Below are 23737 nucleotides of genomic sequence, written 5' to 3' on the forward strand. Positions count from 1 at the left end.
AACATTAAGCAGTTTAGCTAATATGTATTTAAGAGAACATTTCTTAATAACCCCTTCCTGCATGTTTTCTGCTGGGTGGAGAAAAAAAAATCTGCGCTGATTTTTACTCTCCTCAAACACCAGAGTGCAATATTTTGGTCAGATATTTCATGCTTTTATTGGTTATTTTTAATGTTAATGTTAATGTGTTTTTAATGAGCACTTTACATTACCCTTTTAGAAGTTGCCTCTGGTCAGCCATTTTCAAAGAGCTAAAAAGGGCAAAGACGGCGTGCCAAACCTCATGATTTGATTTCGATGGGAAAAGTTTCCTCCAATCATCTCCCAGAATTGTCAATAGCAACCAAATTCATTGTATTTATTGGTTTAGAGTAGGCCTGTCAAAAATAACGCGTTAACGACCATGATTAATCTGGAAATATTAACGCATTAAAAAAAAATAACGCAATTTACCGCTCACACTAAGTTTGGCCACAACTGCCTCCCGTAGTCCCACACGCTGATGTTTACATTCTCCGCGCGGCAATGCAGGACATAATGCAGCCAGCCACGATGAGTGAGGACGATGACCAAATTCCGTTTTAAAAAGCTGCCTAATGGAAACCTGGATAAAACCAAAGTTGTGTGCACATACTGCTGTGATGAACTGTCCTTCGGATCGAAGCTCAACCAGCCTAAAGTACCACCTTCGGACAAGGCACATCTTCGCTAGTGTTAGCAATGACGCTAACACTGCAGCAACAAGCCGCAGTCATCAAGCTTCACTGGCAGAGTGCGGACTCGGACTTGCCTACAAAAAGAAACCAAGTAGGTTGACTACTGCTATCGCTACATGGGTAGCCAGAGACTGTAGAGTGTTGACCCATTAACATAGTCGAAGACGAGGGCCTTGAAAATCCAATGACAACAAACAGCATAACCAATGACAAACCACTAGACAGGTACAAGGCAGTGCCAGCATGGACTCATGTCTACTACAGTGGTGGTCTGCGCACAATAGTGCCCACTGTAAGCTGGCCCACCTTACAAAAAAAGTATCTGGTCACACCTGCCTCCTTGCGAGAGACTATTTTCTTTGACAGGGTACATTGTTCAAAAGAAAAGATCTGCTCTGTTATCTGAAAATGTCAACAAGCTAGTTTGCCTGAGAAGTTGGTTAAAAATAATAATAATAATAATAATAAGAGTATGGCTAACTTAGTGTTTCTAAACACCTTTACACAGAGTTTAGTGTAATGTTTTTTCAGTTAAGTGTGTGAAAATTGTTTTTAAAAAAAAAAAAAATTATCTCACACAGCTTTCAAGCCATATAGTGTAAAACTGCAAGTGCTGCATTTATTTGTTTTCAAATGTTGAATTTAACAGACAAGTTGTTTACACATTTTTTGAAATACTAGCTATTGTTACTGTATTGTGCTTGTCTGCTTTTTAAATTGGGAGTCAATTTTGGGTAATATGCCAAACAGTTCTTGAGCCACATTGTTAGTCTGAGGCACTTTAATCTGTTAAAACTCTTTGCTGTATAATACAGACAATTTATTTTATTTTTTATTTTATACGAGCTGAGTTGTTAAATAAAATTTTAAAACTCTATTTGGTTAATTATTAATTCATTCACACATCATACATTTAATCTTAAAACAATTTTTAAGTCAATTATAGAATTTTCCTAGATTTTTTTTTCCTGAAGAGCAACTTCATCCCGTATTCATCCCGAAGGAAATGTGATTAATCATGATTAATCACACAATTGACACATGATTAACTAGATTACATTTTTTAATCGTTTGACAGCACTAGTTTAGAGACATGAACGCGTCATGTCCTTCAGCAGCATGCTTAGGTCAGAAGGGGTTAATGGCACACCTAACCGTAACTCCTCCAGTCTCAGTAAATGCAAAAATATACCCTATAATTTCACTGGACTTCGCCATGCCCGCGTTTGGAAAGTAATGTAGCTTACAGCAGCAACAACTATGAAGTCCTGAAGTTCATTTTTGGAACAAAATTCTAAATTTTCAATTATGAATTTAAATAAACATTTCAACTCTTTCATTCATGTATTATGGTTTTTTTTTTTTTTTTTTTGGTAAATGTTTTTTATTGCATTGATATGGGACCTCAGGACTGGGGTCTCAAACATGTTGTCCAGGGGCCAATTGGGGCTCACAGACCGAATATAGCGGACCCTATTTGAGCCTATTTGTAGGATTAGTGTTGCCCTCACATACAGTGGGGCAAATAAGTATTTAGTCAACCACCAATTGTGCAAGTTCTCCTACTTGAAAAGATTAAAGAAGCCTGTAATTGTCAACATGGGTAAACCTCAACCATTATGGAGTCACAGGAGTGCCAAAATTAAAAATAAATAAATAAATGAATAAATACATAAATAAATATAAAGAGAAATAAATATATAAATAAATAAATGAATAGATAAATAAATGAACAAATAAATAAATATAAAGAGAAATAAATATATAAATAAATAAAAATATAACGGTATACTTTGTCAGTGATATTTACTTTTGGTCATTAACAACCACAAACGGAAAAAAACAATGACAATATTTTTCATTGACTTTTACTTTCTGTCATTGAACACCACAAACGGAAAAAACAATGGCAATTGTATTTTTTGCCTTTGACTTTTCTGTTTGGCTTTCACATTGTCATTGTCATTTGTCGATCGCCTTTCCTCTTTGGGAATGAGATCAAAATGATAACAAGAATGGTGAGCAAAAATCCCAGAACCATACGGGGGGACCTAGTGAATGACCGACAGAGAGCTGGGACCACAGTAACAAAGGCTACTATCAGTAACACAATGCGCCGCCGGGGACTCAAATCCTGCACTGCCAGATGTGTCCCCCTGCTGAAGAAAGTACACGTCCATGCCCATCTGCGGTTTGCTAGAGAGCATTTGGATGATCCAGAAGAGGACTGGGAGAATGTGTTATGGTCAGATGAAACCAAAATAGAACTTTTTGGTAGAAACACAGGTTCTCGTGTTTGGAGGAGAAAGAATACTGAATTGCATCCGAAGAACACCATACCCACTCTGAAGCATGGGGGTGGAAACATCATGCTTTGGGGCTGTTTTTCTGCAAAGGGACCGGGACGACTGATCTGTGTAAAGGAAAGAATGATTGGGGCCATGTATCGAGAGATTTTGAGTGAAAACCTCCTTCCATCAGCAAGGGCATTGAAGATGAGACGTGGCTGGGTCTTTCAGCATGACAATGATCCCAAACACACAGCCAGGGCAACAAAGGAGTGGCTTCGTAAGAAGCATTTCAAGGTCATGGAGTGGCCTAGCCAGTCTCCAGATCTCAACCCCATAGAAAATTTGTGGAGGGAGTTGAAAGTCCGTGTTGCCCAACGACAGCCCCAAAACATCACTGCTCTAGAGGAGATCTGCATGGAGGAATGGGACAAAATACCAGCAACAGTGTGTGAAAAGCTTGTGAAGAGTTACAGAAAACGTTTCACCTCCGTTATTGCCAACAAAGGGTACGTAACAACTGGTGGCTTCATCAAGCCGTGACCTCCAACTCTCACTGGAACAGTTCGCAGCCGAGTGTGAAGCAGTTGGGATGAAGATCAGCACCTCCAAATCCGAGACCATGGTCCTCAGTCGGAAAAGGATGGAGTGCCCGCTCCGGGTCGGGGATGAGATCCTGCCCAAAGTGGAGGAGTTCAAGTATCTTGGGGTCTTGTTCACGAGTGAGGGTAGGAGGGAGCGAGATATCGACATGCGGCTCGGTGCAGCGTATGCAGTAATGCAGACGCTGTACCGGTCCGTCGTGTTGAAGGAGCTGAGCCGAAAGGCAAAGCTCTCGATTTACCAGTCGATCTACGTTCCTACTCTCACCTATGGTCACGAGCTGTGGGTCGTGACTGAAAGAACAAGATCGCGGATACAAGCGGCCGAGATGAGTTTCCTTCGCAGGGTGTCCGGGCTCTCCCTTAGAGATAGGGTGAGAAGCTCGGTCATCCGGGAGGGACTCGGCGTTGAGCCGCTACTCCTCCGCGTTGAGAGGAGCCAGCAGAGGTGGCTCAGGCATCTGGTGCGGATGCCTCCTGGACGCCTCCCCGGAGAGGTGTTCCGGGCATGTCCCACCGGCGGGAGGCCCCGGGGACGACCCAGGACACAACTGAAAAGACTGTCTCGCCTTGGGATCCTGCCGGAGGAGCTGGTTGAAGTGGCTGAGGACAGGGTAATCTGGGCTTCCCTGTTAAAGCTGCTGCCCCCGCGACCCGACCCCGGAGCAAGCGGAAGATGATGGATGGATGGATGGATGGATGGATGGATGGATGGATGGATGGATGGATGGATGGATTTACATAACAAAGTATTGAGATGAACTTTTGGTATTGACCAAATACTTATTTTCCACCATGATTTGCAAATAAATTCTTTAAAAATCAAACAATGTGATTTTCTGTTTTTTTCCCCCCACATTCTGTCTCTCATGGTTGAGGTTTACCCATGTTGACAATTACAGGCCTCTCTAATATTTTCAAGTGGGAGAACTTGCACAATTAGTGGTTGACTAAATACTTATTTGCCCCACTGTATTTTGCAAAGCGAAATTAAAAATATATTTATTATTTTACATGAAGTGAATTAATTGATGGTAAATAGTAATTAAATAGTATTAAAAATAAAAGAATTCTAAAAAAAAATGCACATTTAAAAAAAAAAAAAGTGATGAGTAATAAAACAATATACAAATAATTCTAAATAAAAAAATATTTAAAATAGAACTCCAAAAAATAAATTCAAATTGTAATAAATTGAAAAAAGAAAAAGACAAATCTAAATAAGTGTGGCCCGTTTGTATTTTGCTCTGAAAATTGTATTTATTCCTTTTTTGTAGTTGTTTTTCATTATACTAAATCTCTTGGTAACTCACATACCCGAACTCTTTCGCTGCCATTGACGGCAATAGACGTCCAATCCATTTTAATTGGGAGTTAATGTCCCAGTTAAAATGGATTGGAAATTTCTTATATTGACAATACAAATGACCAGAAGCAAAAATCAAGTGAGTATGTGACAAATGTTTATTCAATGTGGCTAAATTGAGCTGAATTTGGTATCTACTCCTCACAGCCCATCATCGCTGGGGTAATATTTTCAGCAAAAGGGGCTATTCTACTCACAGACAGTGTGAAGGCACTCTCGTAATGGTAGTAAGTGGAGCCTTTGAACACATTGACTCCATTATCATCGCAAAAAGCAGCATCAATGTTTGAAATAGGCAGCGGAAAGTCTGTGGTCACTGCTCTTGGTGTAGCTGAGAGGTCAACGCCTAAAATCCTGTCGCCTGACAAACAGTGACATGATTTGTTAATCCAATGTATGACTTAAGTGTAAGTTTAAAGGGCAGGTGAAGACTTCAATTAATGAGCGTTTTACTTGGTTGAATTGTAATGAATGCATCACTCGTTGTCTCTAAACTCACATTACCCAAAAAGTTTTTAAATTGACCACGTAGTTTTAGAGTTATTGCCATAGCAACACCTTAGCAACGAGTGACGCAGCTTGCTGCCGGCCGCTACCTGATGACGTCAATTCCCGAAGAGCACCACGCTATCCACGTCACAAAAGAGCGATCCTGAATTGTTGCTTTCGGTGGAAATAACATTGCTACTGCTATGCTCGCTGTGGATCATCTTGTGTTGCGTTCTGGAATTTACGTCACTTCCGGGTTTGGGAAGGGACTATTAACGGAGTGCAAAAGAACTAAAAAAGCGCAAATTATCCTTGCAGTTACGCGTTAAAAATGACATGGTTTTGGTGTCCAAAGTTTATATTCGTAAAATAACACCGAAATCCGAAAAGTTCTTCAGCTGCCCTTTAACATCCAAAGCACTTACCTTTGATTATGTGAACTGTATGTTCATTGGGGCACAGAAAGGTAGCACTCACAGGTCCTTCGATACCCAACTCTTCCTTCAGGGATTTAGGGTAGCCTTCGATGAGGGTGTTGTGTGCGTCTGATTTAAAGATGTAGACTTGATCTTCCTGCATGTGAAGATTTCACCTCATTCATTATGTATTTTTTTCCTTTGTATTTTTCAATAGTATCACAAACAAGAAACACATTTCCTTCTGTTTTAAATGGCAGGACGTTAGGGAAAAAACATGGATTCCTCAGAAGAGGTAATTGGTGTATTTATATTTTTCTGCTACATAAACAATGACAAATGCTCTGCCCATTTCAAGGTAAAATGTTTAACCCCTTGATGCCAAAATAATTAAATGTGGTTTTGCTTCCAAGAAGTTGGTCAAGTTTAAAATAAATAAATAAATGAATAAATAAATAAATAATAATAATAATAATTGATATGCATTATTAAACAGTCAAATAAAAAAATATATAAATACAACTGTACAACTGCAAATAAAAGACAACATGCATCTATGGTAAAAAAAAAAAAAAAAAAAAGAATAGCATTAAGGATGCTTTGAGCTAGAACAGAGGTGCTCATTACGTGGATTGTAATTTTTTGGGGAGGGCCGGGGCTAAAAATTTTGATAGTTAATTATGTTGTGTGTGCTACATTCAGTCATGTGAAAAAATTAGGACACACCATTAAATATCCAGTTCTTTATTAGGAAATGTTCACATATCAATGTCTGATCTTGTTTTTCTGTATCTCTGGGAAATAAAGTGATTTAATAGCAGGTAAACAACAAAAAATAATATCGTTTTACCTATTAAACCCAAAAAAATATATTTTTTTAAATGCATATTCTAACTGAGGAAAACGTTGGGACACCCTACCACCTAATAGCTAGTGTTATCCTCTTTTGCTGAAATAACTTCAGTGAGACGCTTTTTGTAGCCATCTACAAGTCTTTGACAGCGGTCTGAAGAAAGTTTACTCCACTCCTCAACGCAGAATACTTTCATCTCGTCTCATCGGCCATTTCAAGACTCGCTTCCTTTTCAGCCAGTCCTTAGTGGATTTACTTGTATGTTTTGGGTCATTGTCGTGTTGCAGGGTCCAGTTTCAATTCAGCTTTTATTTTTTCACAGATGATCTCACATGTTCCTCAAGCACCCTCTGATACACGATAGAATTCATGGTGGATTCAATGATGGTGAGCTGGCCAGGTCCTGCTGCAGCAAAGCATCCCCAAACCATGACACTTCCACCTCAATGCTTCAAAGTTGGTATGGGATTCTTTTCCTGGAATGCTGTATTGAGTTTACGCCAAACATGTCCTCTGTTCTGATGTCCAAATAATTCAATTTTAGATGCATCTGTCCAAATAACATTATTCCAGAAGTCCTGGCCTTTGTCTACATATGCTCTGGCAAACCTCAGTCTGGCCTTCATGTTCTTCTTGGAGAGCAAATGTTTCCTCCTTGCACAACTCCCATGAATGTTAAACTTGTGAAGTCTCTTTCTGATTGTAGAGGCATGCACTTTCACATCAACAGTAGCAGGAGCCTGCTGTAGGTACCGTGATGACATTTTAGGGTTTTTGGAGACTTCTTTTAGCACGCTGAGGTCTGCTCTCGGGACGAACTTGGCTGGATGGCCAGACCTGGGCATGATGGCAGTTGTTTTGAATGTCCTTCACTTGTAAACTATTTTCCGGACAGTGGAATGGCTGATTTTATATTCTTTTGAGATCTTTTGAAATGCCTTACCAGACTCATAAGCATCTACAGTCTTATTTCTGAAGGCCTCAGACAGCTTCTTTGATCTCACCATGCTGTTTTCTGTCACTTCAACAATCAGTCACTGTTTGAAAGTATTCTGCGTTGAGGAGTGGCGTAAACTTTCTTTAGATCGATGTCAAATACTGGTAGATGGCTACAAAAAGCGTCTCACTGAAGTGACCACTGAAGCGTCTCAACCAAAGAGCGCTAGCTGTTAGTTGGGAGGGTGTCCTAACTTTTTCCTCAGTTACAATATGCAATTTTGTTGATATATTTGGTTTAATGACATTTTTGTTGTTTACCTGCAATTAAATCAATTTCTTTTCCAGAGATAAAGAAGATTAGAACATAGAACATAACAAGATTAGACATTTACTGTATATGCGAATATTTCTTAATAAAGAAATGAATATTTAATGGGGTGTCCTAATTTTTTCACATGACTGTATATGGTTATTTAACATACAGAAAAGTAGATCTAGGAGCATAAAATAGTGAGCCCCTGTGGGGTAGTTAATTTCTGGTTTGTCATTTCTGATATACCCTGATGTACAGTGGATGTACAGTATATGACCATTTTTTTTTCTTTTTTCTTTTTTTTTTTTTAAATCCTGTTGGCGGCCTAAATATTTGCTATTCATGCAATACAGCAATAAGATACGATTTTAAAGTGACATTCCTTCTACAAGCAGGATGAGTCCAGATGTGTTGATTGAACATTTATGGTTTAACATGTTTTAGAAGACTGATAAGGTATGGCAATAACAGTTTTCAATCGGTGCAAGTGGGATTCTGACGAGACAAACCTTAATCATGTAGATTTTATCAGTGTAGGAGAAAACAGCATCCACCCCATTGATCATCTCCTTCCACGCTCTTGTAATTGGGAAGGCGTGAAGACCATCTCGGTGACTGTCCAGACGCATGTAGATTGGTCCTTTCCAGTAAATAAAACTAACATTGCTGAAACTTGAAATTTCTGAGAACATTTTCAAGAAAAAGCAAGCTTACCTGCAAAAAAGTATTTTTTGCCTTCGTCGTCCGTGGTGATGGCATCTAATTTAACTTCGCTGCATTTAGGGGTTTTATAATCACCTCCATGGCCTGAAACCACACACATAGAGGGAAACATTCAGATTGGCAAATACAAATATACTATTAGAAGAACATTTGACAAGCTCACCAAAGCCGGGACACTTCATGAAGTATCTGCGGGCATCCTTTGGGTAGGCACCGACACTCACCTCTCCTGAGACCGGGTTGAATCTGGTGAAGTTGTGACCGTGGAAGCAGTAGTAGTGCTCCAGCCAACGCAAAACAGATGTGCACACAGGCAAATCAGACCACGTCTTTATTTTGACCAGCTTTGTGTCGATGTCATATACATGCACATCATGACCTGTGACGACATCATGAGTCATTAACACATTTCCGAGAGAGTAGAGAATGATATCATGAAAACACTTTAACCTTAAGTACTGTTCATTTTCCCATTCAAACATGGCACATTTCAGGCTAAATGAGACATAAGCCAAGAATAGATTGTAGTTTGTCTGCCAATCATCTATATGATCTGATTAATTTATGGGTTGTCGTTGACATGCAATCATTTCAACTAGGAAGGCCTGCCAGTTCAAAAGGTGAGGACATCTGGCAATCAATGTCAGTGAATGAGTTTTAACATATATTTTCATATCATTTCGAAAGCCTTTCTAACTTATGAATCAGTTTCTCCATAGAAAAAGGGAAAGTGATACTTTTTTTTTTTTTTTTTTTTTTAAATAAAACCCTCTCCTATCATCAGTTAAAAAATGTGATTTTGTATTTTCGCAGACATGTAAAAATAAAACATGACGATTTTGATGCTATTTCACTTTGCTGAGATTCTGATACAAAGTCCTTTTTACCATGAGATGTGCAGTTTTATTATTCCCACCTACTATTATTTCTGAGTTAGCAGACACTTTCATATCTCAAAAACAACTTTTGTAGTAAAATTCAACACCTTTACATTAATCACATTTTCAACCGCATTTGGGTATTTTTGTAAGATTATTTTAAGAAAACTAATCAATGTGTCAGGGTGGGTAAAGATATTTAGATATGGTCATCCTATTGGCGGAAGCATTATCTCTATAAATCAGTGGAGTCTACACTATGGCCTGCCATCCAACTGCAGCGGACTTCCCAGTTTTTACTGGCCCACAGCATTAATAAAAAAATTATTAAATATGTACCGCACAAGAAGCTTGAGTTCAGCCTACATTCTATTGCACTTCTCAGCTTGAACAATAGATGGAGTTTGTCACTTAAACAGTGCCACTTTCTTAGCTATGGGGTCAAAACCTGACAACATGTTTGAAATCAATCTAGGAAACATAGATAAATGTTTTTTTTTTTTTTTTTTTAATCCATTCTGCTAAATTGAGAGATGTCGGTTATGATTTTCTTGACTTTTTGGTAGTCGCTGGACTATTTTTTAACAATTTTTTCTTTGTTTTTCAAAATTTGTTTCAGCAGTGTAAATATTTGGGGTGTGTAATGCCTTATATCTGCCGGGCACGATTTGATTAGATCCCGAATAATCCTGATACTACACCTGAAGATGATTATTGTGATACTTGTATTTTACTTGAGAAAAAACAAATCAAAATGAACATAAAAGCATATAAGCGGAGTTTGTCTTGGGGGAGAGGGTATACATCAAACAAAGAAATTCCAAATATCCATCCTTCCTCCTCAGGTGTAGTTTTTTCCAAGCAAAGCAAAGCACCGTCTCTGAGGTGCTAGTGACGTGATCTGTTTGAAAAATAATATGACCCATTATGAAATACTTTGCAGGATTCTTGTTCATTTCATTCATTTTTGTTTTTTGGTAGGTCTTTATTTAAAATTCATATATAGGAAAGTCAATTAATTGCAATGACATTTTTTGGCCACTTGGCGGCACTGCCCCGTCTGCTGCCCCTCAATCTCTGCGTATGCATAATAGTACATTTATATAAATTTATTCCTGAAATCTCATTCAGCACTCATGTAAAAATGTTTTTGTTTGAACAACATATGGCTTTCATTATAACATTTTCTGTTTTTTAGTGCAAACCTGCTTTATATATAATATATATATATATATATTATATATATATTATATATAACCTACTTAAGAGCAGGATTCTAAATACTCCATGACTCTGTTTTTGCAATAAAACCCAAAATGAGCCCAAATTTCAGATATATAAAAGGACTAATCCGGGCAAAATGACCGGAAGTACCCCGACCAACTAACTATACTGTAGGTGTGTAACACCTCTGTAATGGCGGCCAACCATTAGAGGGCGACGTACACAAATCTCTACTTGGATTAGACTAATGTTGTTACTTCAGTAGACAACAAGGCAATGCTGCTGCGCGCTGCCAACTACTGGACGGGAGTTGAAGTGCAGCCACTGAATTATTTCCACCAAAAACACAAGTGGAAGGATCAATTCAGACAGATTTTGAATCGATGCGAGAATTGCGTGACGTAATATCGTGATATATCTCAAACAATTTTTTTAAACAACCCTTAGCAACTCATTTACTGTCATTGACAGTAATAGAATTCAAATCAATTTCAACAGGGAAGTCTCACATTGAGTTAGGTACTGGCAAACGATCGCTGCCAGCCATTTCAGTCCAAAAAAAAAAAAAAAAGTTGGCCCTTGGATTCTTTGATTTTTCTACAAGTGGCCCTACAAGTGGAAAAAGTCTGGCGTTTCCTGCTATATAGCTATAATGGATTGATTTGATATGTGTCAGATTTTGTTTATTTTTTCCTTATATTGAAATCAACATACCCTTGAAGAACAGAACTGAGTTGGCCACACACTCCCCTTTTGGACACTCCACAGCTGCATCCAGGTGAGAGGGGATTCCTGGGAAGTCGTCCTGTATCGGTTTTGGATACCCGCTCTCAAGAGTCTGATTATAGTAGCTAAACACCTTGTCATCCTGGACCAAAAAATAATGACATTTGTCGCAATGTAGCTATCAACATAAAGTGGCATACTGTACCAATGAAAGGTTCTGCTCATACCAGGAAGAAATAAACGTGATCATGGTCATCTTGATTCTCTGGGTTGTGTAATCGAAAGGCTGCATCAACATGGCCAATGTGATGATCATCATCAAGTTCCTTGAATAACTCATTAGAGAGCTGAGCTGGACCGTGGAAACCCACCCAAAGGTGGTCACCTACGGGAAATTAATCATACACACAGGAATATTAAAATGGCCTTATGAATGTTCAAGTTGACAAGATAGAGAAGTTAAATAATTTAATCTTAACGAAACAAAAGTCCACAATGTTTAAACAAACTTTAATAAATGCAAATATAACTTTGGCATACCTTTAAAGAAGATCGTGTTTCCTTTCTCATCTGGAGTGATTGCATCAAACTCTATTCCATCACATCGGTCTGGTAGAGTTGCATCTTTATGAGATCAAGTGAAATATTTGAAAACATTTAATATGATAATAGAGACGGAATAATAAAATAATAGATATTAAATAATAATGATAATAATAGAATGGAGTTGAACTAAAACTGTGTAAATGAGAGGAGACGTCTGGAATGCGAAACTTGGAATTATTTTAGTTGGTCAAAAAATGTAGTACAGTGAGCCCTCGTTTTTCACGGTTAATGGGGACCAGAACCCGCCGCGATAAGTGAAAAACCGCAAAGCAGCACACCAAATTTTGTGTGTGTGTGTGTGTGTGTGTTTGTTCAATGTAATAATGTGGAAAATATTTCAAGTATCTCTTTCTCGTATGAAATATGATAGTATAAATCAGGATTATTTCCTCAAATGTTTTTAGAACTCTGTAGGGATGATCAGAAATCGCTGTCCCTGAAAGTGACAAAATTGACATTTAAGATTTGAATGAGAAAAGTGTAATTTGGTGAATGTGGGAATTATTGGAATGTGAACTATAGTTCTCAATATGTTTTGAAGAAGCAGAACACTAAATTTTCCAATGTTGTTGATTTTTTTTTTTGTGGGGGGGGGGTTGTATTTGTGTATGTGTGTGTGTGTGTAGGGGAGTTCTAGTAAAAGGGGGGATGTGAAAAATAGTTGGATGAACAGAGGAGTTGCAAATTTTGGGAAAGGTTTGAATCAGAGGAGAAATGTTGAAGGGGGTAGAAAACCTGTGGCTGTTTTCAGCAGTAGAATGTGATTAAATACTTGGGGATGGATTTGGGAGCAAAGGTAATGTTCCAGTCTAGTATTGCTCAAGTGCACAACACAAGGTCCAAAAGTACATATTTGGATAAGATAAACTTTGAATTTGATTGCAAACCTAAAACCACCAACCACATATTTGATATATTTGTATTTCTTGTGTCGTGCCTTTTATTGCATAGAAAATCTATTAGTTTTTTTCCAATGCGAAAACTCTCAAATGTCTCCTCCACTTCCCCCAATTTCTAAACACAACATACTTTCCTAGAGCTATACAAACAAAACTTTTACTCCTAAAGAGCAGCTCAAAGCTTTCGAAAAAGTAAACACAATACGAATCGTTACACACTACAGCAAAACAGTTGAAAACACAATAATCAATTTTTGAGAAGGTTCTTTGTTTCACAACTGCCGTTGCATATTTTTGGAACTTTAACAGATGGTTTTGGAATAGATCTCCATAGAGAATTGAGCCTTTAGATATGTGTCAAAAAAAAGAGAATGAAAATAAAGAAAATACTGAATGTACACTACTGAACAGCAACAAGTTACAAACTCAATGCAAACAGAGATTATCTCGCACACAACAGTACTAAGTGAAAATATGCTCAGCGTGTGAAGTTTTTTTTATTCGCCGTATGTAGGCCCTTGGTACACACACATACATGTGTGAAAGTATGTGTATGTACGCACACACGGGCAAGCAGACACGCATACGCCTACAAACTTGCACGAGCACACTCTCACACTCGAACGCACACGCACATTACAGAGTCAAAATGCCTTTCGTTGTCATTTCACAAAAAGTAGTAATATTGGAGCGTCTCCCTATCAGTACACTATCGAAAAAAAGAAAAAATATATAGCAAGAATAGAAATATAGTTTAAAAAAAAATAATAAAATGAATGAATAAAAACTGAGTAATATACAGTTCTAAGTATTAATAAGAGAATTTTATAAATAAATATAATTTATTGAGCATGGCGGTTGTATGACACAGCAAATGCCAGGCTGCCCCCCCCGGTGGCTGAAAAGTGTCACTGCATGTAATTGACTTTCCTACATATACATACATATATATATATATATATATATATATATATATATATATATATATATATATATATATATATATATATATATATATATATATATATATACACATATATATATAGTAACGCAATAAAACTGCAAAAAAAAAACATAAAAAAATTATAATGGGTCGAAGTTATTTTTCGAGCACCTTAGACAGTTAGCATATAATTTAAAATATATACATATAATACAGAAAAATATATTTTTTAAAATGATTCTTTTCTTTGATTGAAAAAAATGTTTTTTTGATTGAAGCAACTTTTTGGGGGATTGAATGATTTAGATACAAATGTTCTAATCATAATATGGCTCAAACACAAAAAGGATTGCTTCAATCAAAAAAAAAAAACATTTTCAATGAAAAATTAAGTATTCATATGCAAATTTTTCAATCTGAAATATTTTTTCGTTTTCAAAAACTTTTTTTTATGATCGAATTTTTTCTTTTTGTGATTGAAGTGATTTTTTTTTTTGAAAATCTATATTTTTTTGAAGCAACTTATTTTTTGATTGAATAATAAAGAGAAAAATGTCCTATGTGGCCCAAACACAAATCAACAAAAAACAACAACAAAAAACCAACAACAACAAAAATCAAAGAAAAATAGCTGTCACATGCATTTTTTGAGTTTCAAATTTATTTTTGCATTCAAACACTTTTTTTTTTTTTGATTGAAGTGACTTTTTTTGGTTGAAAATATATATTTTGATTGAAGCAACTTTTTTATGTTTATTGAAGTCACTTTTTTATTGAATAACAAAGACACAAATCTACCTCCATATGGCTCCGCCCAGGGGATACAATTTTTGACTGGGGTAACTACATTGGCATGACACCGGCGGGCGTACCAAATTCAATCTTGGGGAAAAGTATTGCCTTAGCAGCCTGATTTAGAATTCCCCTCAAGAATGATGGGACACAAAAAAAAACGCTCATTGTCAACTTATTATTTTAAATATTCTTGTAAGTTAATTTTATTGCTGACACTGCGTTTTGGGGTCATCAACATGTTGTGCCCCCCCCTGTCCCAAAAGTCAAACTCCACCTATGGGTACGACTAGTTTGTAGTGCACAGTGACAAATTATTTTACAAACTGCTGAAATTTAAAGCAGTCTGCAAAACAACTGCAGTAAAATCAAATTGTGTTCATTTGGAACCTTCAGCAAACTGCACCCTGAACTGCCTTTATAGATGTGATCACATCATTTGGGTCAAGTGTCTACAATTTTGAGTCACTGTGTTTAACAAATGAATTCAGATGTGTTCTTTGCATACAGGTTTTGTTGACTGCGGCAAACATTTTGTATTACATCAACTTTAATTTGAGAACATGAGTGAAGTCCTTTTGCAACTTGTGTTTTACCAATGCAAAATGTGTTTAAATTTATGTGAAAGGAGGATTGTGTTTTGTGAATTTAGTTTTCATGTGAAAAGTGTTTGTGGTATTGACAAATTGGGGCTTGTTTCATTAAATGTGTTTACTTTAGACATCTGCGCATTTGGTGTAGTAAATTGGATTTTGGGTTTTAGCAATTGTGCAAAACTGTAAGTGGATCATAACTTCCTGACAGATACTGTATCAGATAACATGATAACAACATATTACAATAACAATGGAACGATTATCGGATTTAATCAGTCTCCCAAAAGAAGAGGAATAAAACATGCCCCACCTTCTCCAGTTACATCTGCAAGTGGTCTGTCAAAGATAAACAAAAAAAACAGATAATTGTTGCATTTGTGTTTAAAGTCCTTATTTCCAAGTTAAAACAATGTATCAACACTTTACATGAGTCATCAACATACTCATATTTGCTCAGTTGAACACATTTTGAACGTTTTGAAACACTAATGTCCAGTAAACAAGCAACCAGTATTCGCTACACAATTACATCAAAAATCAAAATAAGACTGCAAATAATGTAGATAACTTTAAAAAATGCAACCATATGATTGTACTGGTTTTCATTAGTTTAAGTTAGCTAAGTATACATGCAGAATGACTTAAAGGAAGTAAATAAAGTATTAGAGCCATCATGTTGAAGGTTTACAGCATATTTTTACGACAGTGCAAATTTTGAATTTCAATTTAGTAAAGAAAAATGACTCACAGTGATGCACCGAGGCCAAGTACGAGGCCCAAGAGGAGAGTTGTGAGCAGCTTCATGCTAAGTGATTTAGTTCAGATATGTGACCCAGTTGGGCTTTTATACTCTTTGTCTTTGCAAGACTCTGTTTACATATGTTAGTCATTAGTATGTGTTGGGTCTCCTCAAACAAGAAATATGGCACGCCACTTATAAAGGTGTGACGCTAGTTACGTACCTTGTGAATGAGCTTTTCTTAGTGATGTCGTACGTGGGAAATGGAGGGTAGGATGATGTTATATATATAAAAAAAAAAAAAAAAAAATATTCAAATGGTGCGGACATATCCCAGTTTCCCATCCACAACAACCCTTCGAGGGAAAAGAAAATGTTTTTTGGCATTGGATGAATGGCTGAAGTGTCAGGTTGCTTTAAGGGTTAAAGGGCTAAAAACTCATACACACGATTGAAAAAGCAAACAAAATTATAGCAGAGGTTGGAATATTCAGTTGTTTTAGGGTGGGAAAAAAGCAGTTAGACAATAAGAGTAGCCACCATAACTTTTTGTTTTTGCTTCACGCCATGGATTACTAAGGAAGAATAATGAGGATGAAAGTCAGCATTGGCCCTACTGTATGAGACAACTCTCATGTTACACAGCATTAAAGTTAAATTAACTGTGCTGGTGGCCAAGTTATTGAAGGCGCTGAAACAAAATAAACAAATGACGATCAATAACAGAGGTGGGCAAATTTTTATGCTCACGTCCTAATTTAAAAATGGACGGCCGGTCATTAAGAGATTAATATAGAATTTCAATTCGTAACAGGTCTTTAAATGTCAAATATCTCGTTTTACAAAAATAATAAATAAAAATATACAAAAGTAATTAAATTAGAATAATTTAGATAATGAATGGCAACCATTTAAATCATGAGATTAATCATTGCCATTATTTTTTTTTTCATCCTTTGAATTATATTTAATTGTCCAATTATTTACTAAAATTCATCTATAACTGTAGATGAAATTGTTTCTTTACAGTTTTTCATTTACATTAAATCATTTGACCAAATTCTTCGTCAACAATTTATAAAAGGGTTAGTAATCTTTCGAAGATTTGATTCATACCTCAATTCACAGTCCACAGCTCCTTTCAGAGACGATAAATAAAAAATAGTGAACGACTCAAAACGATTTGATCCAAAGTGAAAATTTAACCCCAAATACTTTGTTACTGAGAATAAAAATAGAAAAGCACAAAAAGTGTGTGCACTACGAATGCAGTAGATCCCTGTATATACAGCGGTCGCAAAACGCAATGGCAATCGTCTGTTATCTAATTTTGGGGGGATTTTGGACTTTTTGAAAATATCATTTAAAGACAGCGACCCCCCCCCCCCCCACACACACACACACACACAAACACAACTTCCAACCCTCCCCCCCTCGAAAAAAAAAGACTTTTTAAAGCCAAACACTTTAGGAATACTATTATTTCTAACTGTATATTGATAACAAATTATCCTAATAGAACTTGTTACATTTTTTCCAAATACGAACGCAAGGACATTCATGTCATTTTGTTTAAAAAAAACTGTGACTGAATTCTCAACGCTGTTGACCAATATTCCCTCCAAGCTTGCACATACTCAGCACACAAGAAAATCTACGCAGCGCACAAAATGAATTTCAACAACAACGTATTAATTAAAATCTAATCTTAGTAGTTATATAATCAAGTTAATTAGACCAATAATATTGTTTTCTCTACCATTTTGCAACATACCTCAATGGGCTACAGGTGTCTAACCATTAATGTGATACAGTTCACTTACGCTACGCAGCCAATCATAGAACTGACAGTGTTTGCATGTGTGCGCTGCCCGTACGCACAGTGCAGGTTAGCAAGCTAACAACAGTGCAGCGGAGTTAAGAGACGCAAATGCTAACCCCTTGTCATTGCGAAACGAACGGGCAGTGACACATGCATACATCAAGCCAAAGAAAAAAAGAAATAACTTCGTTTAAGAGATTTTTTTCCTTTTCGAGTGACGTGTGGCCACAGTGCACACATCTGATGTTGCTCACAGTGATCAGTAGTGTGCTCAGGGAGCTTGAAAAATTAGAGGGAACATTGCTATTGACCTCTTAGGCTTTAGAACCACTTGATTGCACAATAGAGCACATGAAACACTATAAAGTTTTGAACAATATGTGCAAATTAAGCTTCATTATGCCATACTAATTTTGTCTAGCTTTCAATGCAAATGACTTCCCAAACTTCAATTTTGGGCGAGGAACACTGTAGAATTCATTCGTGTTGTCATCCAACATATTGTAGCGTTGCAAGTAGTGCCTCAGGCCTCCCAGCATGCATTGCGTTGCTATGGATGTCACTAATGTTCAAAGTTCATGTTCTGTGCTTCAGTTACTTGTCCAGCTGTTTCATTACTTGCTCATTATGTTGTTTAGTTTGTTGTTATGCCATAATTTTACTTTTTACTGTAGATGACATTTGAGTTAAAGAAGGATTGTTTAAGATTTGCACTTCATTTATTAATTAAATGGCCCTATTATTTCAATAGACATTAAAGAAATATGTTTTATTTTTTTTTTTTAAATAGTTCTAACATGGTTCTCAATTAATGCAACAAAATATTCCAGGACGTTTGATAATGTAAATGCATGTTTGCACTTTAAAAAGCGGGCCATACTTTGTCAACTACTGATCACAGTATAAACACACTTGTAGCTAATCAATGGGCCAAATATGGAAATGTTTGTAAACGGAGCAGTCAAAATTTTTGCAAGGTTAAACAATTAATAATGGACAAGGTAAATTAGGAGAGATGAGAACCTACCTGTATGCAATGTGCTCTTCATACACCCGACACACACGCACACAACCACACAAACTGTAGTCTTCAGTACTTAAAAGGAAATTATGTTCAGAAAACACAATGAGTTTGGATTTGCTTTGCTTTTATTTCACCATTAAGTTGAATGAGAAATTATCTTAATGGTTTTCTGTCTGTGTCTGTGCCCGTCAACAGACAGGCGTGCAGCTCGCCCGAAGTTAGCTGGGAGTGGCTCCAGCATCTTACGACCCTGACAGGGATAAGTGGTGTTGAAAATGGATGAGTGTATGGTTTGGATTATAAATTCACAGGTAAAATGTTGACGTTAAGGCAATATTTTTTATCAGTGGTTTCCAAAATATCCCGCATAGGGCCGCAATGGGTGCAGGATTTCATTCCAACAAAACAAGAATACACCTTTGCACCAATCTGGTTTCTTACAATTGTAATCAGACTCCGCTGATTACACTCAGGTGCTGCTTGTTTAAGCAGAAACCTAATTTGTTGGTTGGAACAATACCCAGGACCCAAAGCGGCCCTTGAGGACCGGTTTGGAGACCCCTGCTTTATATGTCATCATAGATCCGGAAGTAAGGCCAAGCTTTTTAGGTACCTGTGCTTGCACAGTCGATAGCTGGTGCACCTGGAGGATTTCTAGTGCCAGGTCTTTCTTGTCCTTGGCTGTCCACACACCAACAATGCCCAGTGGAACCATGACACTTAAACACAATCATTTTTAGTCATATAGATGTAAAATAAATGACGCATTGTTTCAAACTGTCTTTCATTTACCTGCTTAGGGATGTAGTGCCCGTTATCGTCACACTGAGGTACAAAGACTCCCAAAATTGGTAAACCATCTGGACTAGTGGTCTGCACGCCGTCTCTGTGCCGCTCACAATGGCTTTTAGGAGGGTCTAGAAATTACATCGCACCATTATGCACCGGATGAAAATACAGACCAGTATCAGAGTCATCAGAGATCGAGCTTTAACAGCACCTGTTTTTTCACACTGGATGCTCGTTGCCCCTGGAGGACTTCTAGTATCAGGTCTTTCTTGTCCTCGGGTGTCTACACACCAACAATGCCCAGTGGAACCGTGGCACTTAAATGAACCATATGTTTTAGTCGCATAGATAATATACAGTATAAAAGGCAATGGCTCAAACCGATTAGCATTTACCTGTCGTGGAGTATACTCTCCATTGGCATCACACTGAGGAACAAACGCTCCTACCAGTGGAGCACCCGCTGAACTTGTGAGCTGTATACCATCTCTGTGCAACTCACAGTGACTTTTCGGACGCGCTAAAGATTAAATTGTAAATATAAGAGTTAAATTATAGCCTTAATCGGAAGACAGGTTGAACTATTTCATACCTGTATTTTATATGGAATTTTAGGAGAGGATGGAATTTGGGGGATATGAAAAAAAGTTGCATGGATGTTCAGAGGAGGTGCACATTTTCAGAACGGTTTAAATCAGGGGTGGAATGTGGAAAGATTAGAAAGTTTGTGGATGTTTTTGGCAGTAGAACATCGTACAGGATTATGGAGTCCAAGGTTATGTTTCTGTCTGGTATTGACTAAATGATAATACAAGGTCCAAAGGACATGTTTGGATAAGTTCAACATGGAATTTGATTGCTAAACAAAAGCCATCAACAACATATTTGATTACTTTTCTATTACTTGTGTTGTTTTTTATTGCCCAGAAAATGTATAAAGTGGATCGTAACACCCATAGAAAAAGCCAGATGCACATGTGATGGCACCCGTTATTTGATAGATATCAGATAACAAGATAATATCACATAAAAAAAAAACATTGGAACAATGATCCCTTTTAATCAGCCCCCGCATCCCCACACCACAATAAAAAAAATAATAATTGGAATGAAACATGTCCCACCTTCTCCAGCGACATCGGCAAGTGACCTGTCAAAGATGAACAAAAAATAGATAATTTGCAATTGTTACATTTGTGTTCCAAAGTCTCCAAAAGTTATAACATAATGAGACACTTTACACGAGCCGTCAATACACTCATCAATAGAACGCCAATATATAGACGCAATCAATGTTCACTGCATTTTTAGATTTAAAAGAAAATAAGACTGCAAGTAAATTAGTTAATGTTAAGTTAGTTGCAGAATGACAAAAATGAAGTCAATAAAGTATTCGAGCAATCATGTTGAAATTATACATCATATTATGAGGACATTGTAGAATTTGAATTTCAATTTAGTAAAGAAAAATGACTCACAGTGATGCACCGAGGCAAAGTACAAAGCCCAAGAGAAGAGTTGTGAGCAGCTTCATGTTGAGTGATTTAGTCAACATACTGTATGTCCCCAAGTTGGGCTTTTATACTCTTTGCAGGACTCAGGAGTCATTAGCATGTGTTGGGCCTCCTCTTACAAAAAATATGACTTTCCCGTCTGTTGTGCGGTTGGGTCAATGACTGTGCAATTGATCACACCATGTTACAGAATTTTGTTCCTGGCTTGTAATCATTTTATTTGTGTTACTTGGGTCCAAACTAAATAAAAAAGTGCCACTGAAAAGGTAAAAGTTCGGTTTCGGCTATATTCAAAATTTCAGATTTTACGTGCTAGTTATGCAGAAAATATTTGTTAAGTGTCATTTCTTCGTGTTTCAGGTCAAACTCAGTGTATAAAATAAGGAGGAAAATGTCCATATACTGGTCCTTCTAAGAAAAAATAGCATAATATGATAAAGTTCATTATTTTCTGCAATTTACTGATAAACATTAGACTTTCATATATTTTAGATTCATTACACACAACTGAGGTAGTTCAAGCCTTTTATTGTTTTAACATTGATGATTTGGGCAAAAAAAGTCAAGAAAAAACAAAAATCCCTATCTCAAAAAATTAGCATATCATGAAAAGGTTTCTAAAGAAGCGACTAACCTAATCATCTGAATCAACGAATTAACTCAAAACCCCTGCGAAAGATTCCTGAGGCTTTTAAAAACTCCCAGCCTGGTTCATTAGTCAAAACCGCAATCATGGGCAAGACTGCCGACCTGACTGCTGTCCAGAAGGCCATCATTGACACCCTCAAGCAAAAGGCTAAGACACAGAAAGAAATTTCTGAGCGAATAGGATGTTCTCCAAGTGCTGTATCAAGGCACCTCAGTTTGAAGTCTGTGGGAAGGAAAAATTGTTGCAGGAAACGCTGCACAACCAGAAGAGGTGACCGCACCCTGAGAAAGATTGTGGAGAAGGGCCGATTCCAGACCTTGGGGGACATGCAGAAACAGTGGACTGAGTCTGGAGTAGAAACATCCAAAGCCACCGTGCACAGGCATGTGCTGGTAATGGGCTACAGGTGCCGCATTCCTCAGGTCAAGCCACTTTTGAACCTAAAACAGCGGCAGAAGAGCCTGACCTGGGCTACAGAGAAGCAGCACTGGACTGCTGCACAGTGGTCCAAAGTACTTTTTTCAGATGAAAGCAGATTTTGTATGTCATTCGGAAATCAAGGTGCCAGAGTTTGGAGGAAGACTGGGGAGAAGGAAATGCCAAAATGCCTGAAGTCCAGTGTCAAGTACCCACAGTCATTGATGGTCTGGGGTGCCATGTCAGCTGCTGGTGTTGGTCTACTGTGTTTTATCAAGGGCAGGGTTAATGCAGCTAGCTATCAGGAGATTTTGGAGCACTTCATGCTTCCATCTGCTGAAAAGCTTTATGGAGATGAAGATGTCATTTTTCAGCACGACCTGGCACCTGCTCATGGTGCCAAAACTACTGTTAAATGGTTTGCTGACCATGGCATTATTATGCTCAATTGGCCTGCCAACTCTCCTGACCTGAACCCCATAGAGAATCTGTGGGATATTGTGAAGAGGCAGTTGAGAGACACCAGACCCAACACTGTGGATGAGCATAAGGCCGCTATCGAAGCATCCTGGACCTCCATAACACCTCAGCAGTGCCACAGACTGACTGCCTCCATGCTACGCCGCATTGAAGCAGTCATTTCTGCAAAAGGATTCCCGACCAAGTATTAAGTGCATAGCTGATATAATTAATTGAAGGTTGACTTTTTTCTATTAAAAAACAATTTTTGTATTGGTCGGATGAAATATGCTCATTTTTGAGACAGGGATTTTGTGTTTTTCTTGACTTTTTTGCCAAAATCATCAATATTAAAACAATAAAAGGCTTGAACTACTTCAGTTGTGTGTAATGAATCTAAAATATATGAAAGTCATATGTTTATCAGTACATTACAGAAAATAATGAACTTTATCATAACATGCTATTTTTTTTAGAAGGACCAGTATATGGACATTTTCCTCCTTATTATATAGACTGACTTTGACCTGAAACACGAAGAAATGACATTTAACAAATATTTTCTGCATAACTAGCACGTAAAATCTGAAATTTTGAATATAGCCTCTAATTTTAGCAAAACCGAACTTTTACCTTTTCAGTGGCGCTTTTTCATTTAGTTTGGACCCAAGTAACACAAATAAAATGATTACAAGCCAGGAACAAAATTGTATTTGTTTTTCTGTAACATGGTGTGATCAATTGCACAGTCATTGACCCAACCGCACAACAGAATCATGAATGTTAAAATAATAAAAGGCTTGAACTACTTCAGTTGTGTGTAATGAATTTAAAATATAAGAAAGTCTAATGTTTATCAGTACATTACAGATATTTAATGAACTTTGTCACAATATGCAAATTTTTTGAAAAGGACTATTATATGACCAAGCATTAGAAAGTACAACAGTGGAGT

The 23737-nt window shown here is 37.2% G+C and overlaps 2 protein-coding genes across 2 annotated transcripts; both read right to left on the minus strand.

Annotated features, from left to right (window-relative positions):
- Positions 1–5056: 5056 nt before the first annotated feature.
- On the minus strand, positions 5057–16249 carry hpxb (hemopexin b). Its single transcript, XM_057818665.1, has 10 exons — positions 16118–16249; positions 15680–15705; positions 12074–12157; positions 11761–11918; positions 11522–11675; positions 8869–9084; positions 8697–8789; positions 8492–8622; positions 5887–6034; positions 5057–5333 (listed from the first exon to the last, which is right to left on the minus strand). The coding sequence occupies exons 1-10, from the start codon at positions 16171–16173 to the stop codon at positions 5107–5109; spliced, it is 1293 nt and encodes a 430-aa protein (XP_057674648.1). The 5' UTR covers positions 16174–16249; the 3' UTR covers positions 5057–5106.
- A 2812-nt stretch (positions 16250–19061) lies between these two features.
- On the minus strand, positions 19062–21364 carry LOC130905357 (saxiphilin-like). The gene is made up of 7 exons (XM_057818675.1): positions 21222–21364; positions 20868–20893; positions 20139–20263; positions 19955–20060; positions 19747–19871; positions 19568–19673; positions 19062–19204 (listed from the first exon to the last, which is right to left on the minus strand). The coding sequence occupies exons 1-7, from the start codon at positions 21296–21298 to the stop codon at positions 19197–19199; spliced, it is 573 nt and encodes a 190-aa protein (XP_057674658.1). The 5' UTR covers positions 21299–21364; the 3' UTR covers positions 19062–19196.
- Positions 21365–23737: the final 2373 nt, after the last annotated feature.

Source organism: Corythoichthys intestinalis, chromosome 2 (assembly GCF_030265065.1).
Source record: "Corythoichthys intestinalis isolate RoL2023-P3 chromosome 2, ASM3026506v1, whole genome shotgun sequence".
NCBI classification, from domain to species: domain Eukaryota; kingdom Metazoa; phylum Chordata; class Actinopteri; order Syngnathiformes; family Syngnathidae; genus Corythoichthys; species Corythoichthys intestinalis.

Excerpts from the sequence above, each read along its gene's own strand:
- hpxb (XM_057818665.1), bottom strand. The coding sequence starts at position 16,173 with ATGAAGCTGCTCACAACTCTCCTCTTGGGCCTCGTACTTGGCCTCGGT. Across the intron at positions 11,919-12,073 it reads AAACACGATCTTCTTTAAAG|GTGACCACCTTTGGGTGGGT; the intron begins GTATGCCAAAGT and ends AATTTCCCGTAG. Across the intron at positions 8,623-8,696 it reads CAAAAAATACTTTTTTGCAG|GACCAATCTACATGCGTCTG; the intron begins GTAAGCTTGCTT and ends TTTACTGGAAAG.
- LOC130905357 (XM_057818675.1), bottom strand. The coding sequence starts at position 21,298 with ATGTTGACTAAATCACTCAACATGAAGCTGCTCACAACTCTTCTCTTG. Across the intron at positions 20,264-20,867 it reads TGCCGATGTCGCTGGAGAAG|CGCGTCCGAAAAGTCACTGT; the intron begins GTGGGACATGTT and ends TTTAATCTTTAG. Across the intron at positions 20,061-20,138 it reads GAGAGTATACTCCACGACAG|TGCCACGGTTCCACTGGGCA; the intron begins GTAAATGCTAAT and ends GGTTCATTTAAG.